General features: G+C 57.7%; 1 protein-coding gene across 1 annotated transcript in view; it reads right to left on the reverse strand.

Annotated features, from left to right (window-relative positions):
* LOC110146270 (maestro heat-like repeat-containing protein family member 7) overlaps positions 1-6,407 on the reverse strand; it is a 26,929-nt gene extending 20,522 nt beyond the window's left edge. The window contains exons 1-7 of the mRNA XM_070474640.1: positions 6,323-6,407; positions 5,519-5,638; positions 2,626-2,690; positions 1,907-2,029; positions 1,716-1,795; positions 1,273-1,402; positions 708-794 (exon numbers count right to left, since the gene is read on the reverse strand). Of these exons, the coding sequence (XP_070330741.1) occupies positions 708-794; positions 1,273-1,402; positions 1,716-1,795; positions 1,907-2,029; positions 2,626-2,690; positions 5,519-5,609 (576 nt within the window). The 5' untranslated portion in view covers positions 5,610-5,638; positions 6,323-6,407. The remainder of the gene's footprint in view (positions 1-707; positions 795-1,272; positions 1,403-1,715; positions 1,796-1,906; positions 2,030-2,625; positions 2,691-5,518; positions 5,639-6,322) is intronic.
* Between the last annotated feature and the right edge of the window lie 99 nt (positions 6,408-6,506).

Raw genomic sequence — 6,506 nt, forward strand, 5'->3', positions numbered from 1 at the left:
ACAATGAATATCATTAAAAATGAAAAAAAAAAGAAATGATACATCCCCCAAGATAATGTCCTAACACAAACTCATTTCCTCTCTACATACAGCCCTTATTGTTGTTGTTCAGTTACTAAGTTGCATCCAACTCTTTGCAACTCCCTGGACTGCAGCACGCCAAGCTTCCCTGTCCTTCACTATCTCCCAGAGCTTGCTCAAACTCATGTCCATCGAGTCGGTGATGCCATCCAACCATCTCATCCTCTGTCGCCCCCTTCTTCTCTTGCCCTCCGTCCTTCCCAGCATCAGGGTCTTTTCCAGTGAGTCAGCTCTTCTCATCGGGTAACCAAAGTATTGGAGCTTAAGTGAAAGTTTGAAATAAGATATCTGGGCAATCTTCTCTCCTTATCTTTAGTCACATCTAGTATTTTATCCAAAATTATATCATCTTTGTTAATTACCACCTTGTCACAAAACTTCATTTCAAATGACTCCTGGCTATTTCTCAAATTTCAAACTCACCCCTCAGGGTGACAATGTATCGTGACCGAGAACGTTCGGGGACTCCATGAAGAGGGGAGAGATGCAGGACTCTGTCTCCAGGGAACAGACACGCCTGCTGAGGTCTGAGGACCGAAGGATGGCTTTCAACCAGAGCGGGGCCCCGGCCATCCTTAGCTTCCTTTCCTCCCCTCACACCCACGGCTTCAATCTCCCTTCCTCACCTCCAGGAAGCTCTGCAGGAAGACCATGCTTGGCTCCAGATCCTCCATCACAAGAGCCTGTAACATGTCGTCCAAGGCCTGGATCGTCTGGCAGGCAGGGGACACAGGGTGTCAGATGACAGACCGCTTCCCAGGGCGCCCCCGCTCCCACGGACTGGCTCTGTCGCCTCCCTCCCACCTTCGAGCACCAGCCCCGCTTGACCTCACTGAGCCCCAGAGCAGCTCCAACTGTACGCCGGACTGTAAGAGTGGGCACCGGGCTGTTCTCTCCAACAAACGCAGCCCCCGAGGGCCCCTTGCCACCAGAGGTTCATTCTCTGACGTCTTCGACCAAGGAAACCTCTATCTTTCAAGCTGAAAATTCCCGGGAAGGTTTGACCAAGTCTATTGGCCAGTAATTCCCTAGAACCTGTAGGCTTATCCCCAGACTGTCTCCTCCTGAAACTGGGGCTCTCGTGGAAGTAGAGAAACAGAGCGCTTGGGAGAGAAGGGTGTGGGCAGCGTGGGAGCAGGAACCAGCCCCGAGGAGGTGCGAGGGGCCACGGATGCGCGGCGGTGGCAGCACCTGGGAGTAGAGGCTGGCGCTGTCCTTGCGGTCCAGGCTGGGCATGATGGGCGGCAGAGAGATGATGCTGGAGATGCCGGCGGTGGCCAGGTCCAGCTTCTGGGCCAGATGGAGTGGCGGGTTCGCCTGGCTGTGCGGAGGGGAGGGAGAGGCCAGGGGGGCCCTGGAGTGCAGGTCCAGGGCTGTGGGGGGCACTCTGCTCTGCCCTCTTCCTGGGCCCTCACACTCTTCCCTGCAGGGCAGGGGGTCCCGGCGTCTCCAGCAGCCTTCCCCACACTGTTGCCCTAACAGCTTTCTAACAGTGAAAGTTGGGGGTACCCTACCACAGAAGGCTGGGAGGTGAGGTGGCAGTCACGGGCCCTGCCCCCACAGCCCAGAACTCGGGTCCCCAAGCCTTGGTGTGCCCCCTAACCCTAACGCTCTGGCCGCAGGGACCCAGGCACCTCAGGGCCACGACGCAGAGCATGGCTTGCTGCCGCACGGTGCTGACCAGGGCCTCCGTGGACTCTTCAAGGATTAGTTTCTAGAAGGGAGAAGGAAAGGAGGATTGCCCTCAGGGAGGGACCCCCTGCGGCTGGGTTTGTCACCCGTGTCCCTGGAGGACCGATGCCCAGAAAGACAGGGCCTTGCTCACCTCGATTTTCTTGGCCAGGACAGTTTTGGGAAAGAAATCGTCCATGTTGCCATTTGCCTGGGTGTGGACAGCGCCACTCAAGGTGTCCACTGCGCTCAGGAACTTCAGCTTGTCCATCTCGAGCTAGGACAGAGGGACATACAACAGTGCCCGCAGCCCAGCCTCTGCCTGCAGCCCCCCCTCTGCCTGCAGCCCCCCTACCTCCCCTGCCCCGCGCAGGGCCCAGATCCCTGACCTCCGAAGCGTTTCCTCCACACACCCCACGCCCAGCACTGGCCGCCAGTGTCCTGACCCCTCTGTAGCTCTCCAGGGACCAAACCGGGGGGCGGGGGCGGTTGGGGGCCCACAGTTCCACTTCTGTCGCTGGCCTGGCCACCTAACAGGCCATGTCAGGCAGCTTCCGAGCCAGGGCTGGCATTCAGACCGAAGGAAGCCTGTATGTGCGTGCTCAGTCATGTCCAACTCACTGTGACCCCATGGACTGTATGCAGCCCGCCAGGCTCCTCTGTCCATGGGGATTCTCCAGGTAAGAATACTGGAGCGGGTGGCCATTTCCTTCTCCAGGGGATCTTCCCGACCCATGGACTGAACCCCGGTCTCCCAGGTCTCCTGCACTGGCAGGTGGGTTCCTTACCACTAGCGCCACCTGGGAAGCCCAAGCCCTTGTTTTTACCTACTTTCCTCCTCAGCTCTCAGAAAGCTCCAGGGAATTGCCTTACCATCTGCTCTTCTTCTAGAAATTCCAGGATGCACTCATAGGCTTCTCTTTCCGACTGGCGCAGTCCTGCAAGGGGACGTAGTTGGGAGAAGTCTGGCTGATTCTCTGGGTGGAACAGGAAAGCTGAACCCCCCACCCTCCACCCTCTTTCAAGAGGGCTCAGAAGCTGTTGGGGTCCCAGGTGACTGCCCAGGCTCCAAGAAGCAGCTTCTCCAGGCCTGGGGCCAAAGGGGGACCATAGAAGCCTCCATGGAAAGGGAACTGCGTGGGGGACTCAGTCAAGAGACCTTCTGCATCAGGCACGGCCAGGAGAGACGGGAGATGGAGACAGAGTCCTCTGTCACCCCAGGAGCCGCAGGTGCTGACGCTGTCCTGGGTGGGCTCTGAAACCCTTGAATGGGAGGGAATTTGAAACCCCAAATGGGCCTACGCACCTCCCTGGATGACTGAGCTGGTGTAACCCTGTGGAGCAGGAACCCAGGTGTAGACAGAGGCTGGGGGTGAGGCTAAGAATAGCACCTGTCCACCCAGGGTGTCGGGAGCAGGTGAAGCAAGAGGAAGGAGGGGTGGCATCCCTGGTCACCAGGCCTTCCTCACTACCCTGTGTGGAGTGCCCTGGGGCATGATGGGGTCAGAGCCGGAGCACTGCAGCTGAAGTTCAAATGCCTGAGTTCCAGGCCAGCTCTTCCGCTTAACAAGCCCCACAACCTTTCCAAGTTAAAGTCTCTCAGCTCTGGTTTCCTTGTCTATACAATAGGGAGGATGACCGCCCCTATTATTATTGTGAGAATTAAATGAATGAATGCATGATAAAGATAAATAACAAATAATTATAGTAATAAATAATTAATGCTTGATAATTATACAGGAAGAAGACTCTTGAGAGTCCCTTGGACTGCAAGGAGATCAAACCAGTTTATCCTAAAGGAAATCAGCACTGAATATTCATTGGAAGGACTGATGCTGAAGTGAAATCTCCAGTACCCTGGCCACCTGATGCAAAAAGCTGATTCATTGGAAAAGACCCTGATGCTGGGAAAAACTGAAGGCAGGAGGAGAAGGGGACAACAGAGGATGAGATGGTTGGATGGCATCACTGACTCAATGGACATGAGTTTGAGCAAACTCCGGGAGTTGGTGAAGGACAGGGAGGCCTGGCGTGCTACAATCCGTGGGGTCGCAAAGAGTCGGACACAACTGAGCAACTGAACAACAACGATACATGAAGGCATAATCTTGAGCAAATTAAATTCTCCTTTAACGCAGGACTGGTAATCACAGGGTCTGTCACTGTTAATGAGGTTTAAATTCATTCATTCATGTAAAAAATGTAGAATGACCCCTGGCCCACAGCAGGAAATCAGTGAGTGCCTTCTTCTGCCCACATATATCAAGCACTTTCTGTGGGAAAGGTGCATCACATGCAGAGCTCACAGACACAGCACACATACACACACACGGGTCCCTTCACAGGAAACTGTCACACGCCCTTTCAATGGGGTCACCGCTGGGCCTGCTTGTACAGATGTGTGTATGTACATATATACATTCTGGAGAAGGAAATGGCAACCCACTCCAGTGTTCTTGCCTGGAGAATCCCAGGGACGGCGGAGTCTGGTAGGCTGCCATCTACGGGGTCGCACAGAATCAGACACAACTGAAGCGACTTAGCAGCAGCAGCATATATACATTCACAGCAGGTCAGAGAAGCCTGAGTGGCCTTGAAGGCCATGGGGAGCTAGCCCAACAGATATCTGGGGAAATAATTTTCCAGGCCAAAAGAGCAGTCGGTGCAAAGGCCCTGGGGCAGGACCATGCCTGGTGGCAGCTGAAACAACCCACAAACCCAGAGCCTGGATTGGGACTGCAGGGGGAGTGGCCAGTGAGGAAGGCAGAGCGGTCAGGAGTCTGGTCAGGAGGGCCTTCTGAAGCTGCTGCAAGGACAGTTGTGCGGATTCTGGCTTTTGCTCTGTGTAGGACAGAGCCCTAGGTAGGTTTCAGGTAAGACAGAATTACTCTGGCTGTTGGGTTCAGACTAGAGAGATGCAGGGTGGTGGGGGAAGGGGAAGCGGGTAGAGGTGGCCAGGTCACATGGTAATAATCCAGGGGAGAGGAAACGGGGGCTGGACCCAGGATGGTAGGAGTAAGTGGTCAGATTCTGCAACTGTGTTGAAGGTAGGCCCCAGAGGGAGAGCAGTGCGCTGGGTGTAAGTGAGAGAAAGACAGAAGTGCAGACCGACTTGGGGCCTGAGGACTTGTGCCAGCAAGGTGGGGCAGGTCTGGGGCTGGCAGTGCAGCTGGGATGTGCTGGATCTGAGATACATGTGTGTGTGCTAGTTGTTCAGTTGTGTCTGACTGTTTGCGACCCCAAGGACTGTAGCTCACCAGGCTCCCCCGTCCATGGGATTCTCTAGGCAAGAATACTGAACTGGGTTGCCATTCCCTTCTCAAGAGGATCTTCCCAACCCAGGGATCAAACCCCAGTCTCCTGCATTGCAGGCAGGTTCTTTACTGTCTGAGCCACCAGGGAAACCCTTGAGAAGCTGACGAGGCACCAACCAGGGGATGTTGCTGGGGCTGGATTGAAGAGTCTGGAGGTCAGGGCTGGGGTCGGGGGCTTGCTGGCACACTGGTGGTCTAGAGGTCTGCCCTGGCTCTCCCGAACAGTGGAGAGCCCCAGGCGACATCCTGGTCCCCGTCCAGCTCCAGGTCCCTTGGGGAGGCAGGTCTGAAAAGGGACCGTCGTGCAGAGACCAGAGCTCTGAGCTACCAGGCAGCCAGGAGTGGGCAGACTTGCATCCATCCACAAGTGCCCAGCGAGGGCTGGGCCATCCAGTACCATCACGTCTGAGGCATTGGAAGATGAGACTTGGCCGGGTCCCAGGGTAACTCACCCGCCAAGTGAGGGCTCCCAGAGACGCGGTCAGGCAGTCCCAAAAAGGTGACTTTGTTTAATTTTCGACGATGGTCAGGAGGGGAGTCCATCGGCTCGCCTGGGCAGCAGCCAGGTCAGGCTTCCAGAAAAGAGTCAAGTGCCTGAGCGGTGCCAGCTTGGGTCCACCCTGGCCCCCCTCACCCCACCCTGGGAAGATGGGGACCGTCTGAAGGGCCCTGCCTCCCACCCCCTGCCCCAGACCTGCTTACAAATCTTCATTCAGGGCTCTCCCTGAGTGGGGACGTTTCATTTGGAGGCGGCCTCCAGGCCCTCTGCCTCCTGGAGGCCCTGCTGCTGAAATCCCGAAGCCCCGGACCCCTGGCCCGATTCACAGTCCGCGTCTGCCCTGCGGCTGGGGGACTGAGTGCCCCGAGGTCTGCCCAGGTCCTGCCCATGGAGCAGGAGGGAACCGCCACCTGCCCTGGAGGCCGGGTCCCCCAGCCGGGGCGCCCCCTGCCTCCGTCCCAGGGGAGACCCGGGGGCCTGTGTCTCCGGACTCCGGCGCTCCCTCTGCCGGGGCGCACCCACCTCGGCTCGCACGCTGGGGTTCCTGACACCGGTCACGGTTTCCCCGGGCCTCACTCCTCACAGCAGCCACAGCATGTGACTGAGCCCGGCCGAAGGGGGCCAGGTCTGAGGTTGGGGGTCCAGAGATGCTGGCCGTATCCCCTCGGAGCCCGCCCCAGCGTGGGGCGCCTCGGGCCTGGGGCACCTGCCCGGTCTGCCCGGGGGATGCTGTGAGGGCGGTGAAGGGAGCCCTCACCTGACGAAGCGCCTCAGCTTTGGGCCCACCCGGTTCTGGGATTGTGCCTCCAGGGGGCGCCGCGCTGGCTCCAGAGCGGCCCCTGCAGGGCGGGCGTGGACATGGCTCCCCTCGCCCCAGGGTCACGTGGCAGAGCCGTCCTCCCGGCCTGAAGGATCCCCCACTTCCGGCTTTGGGGACAGGC

Source organism: Odocoileus virginianus, chromosome 11 (assembly GCF_023699985.2).
Source record: "Odocoileus virginianus isolate 20LAN1187 ecotype Illinois chromosome 11, Ovbor_1.2, whole genome shotgun sequence".
Lineage (NCBI taxonomy): Eukaryota > Metazoa > Chordata > Mammalia > Artiodactyla > Cervidae > Odocoileus > Odocoileus virginianus.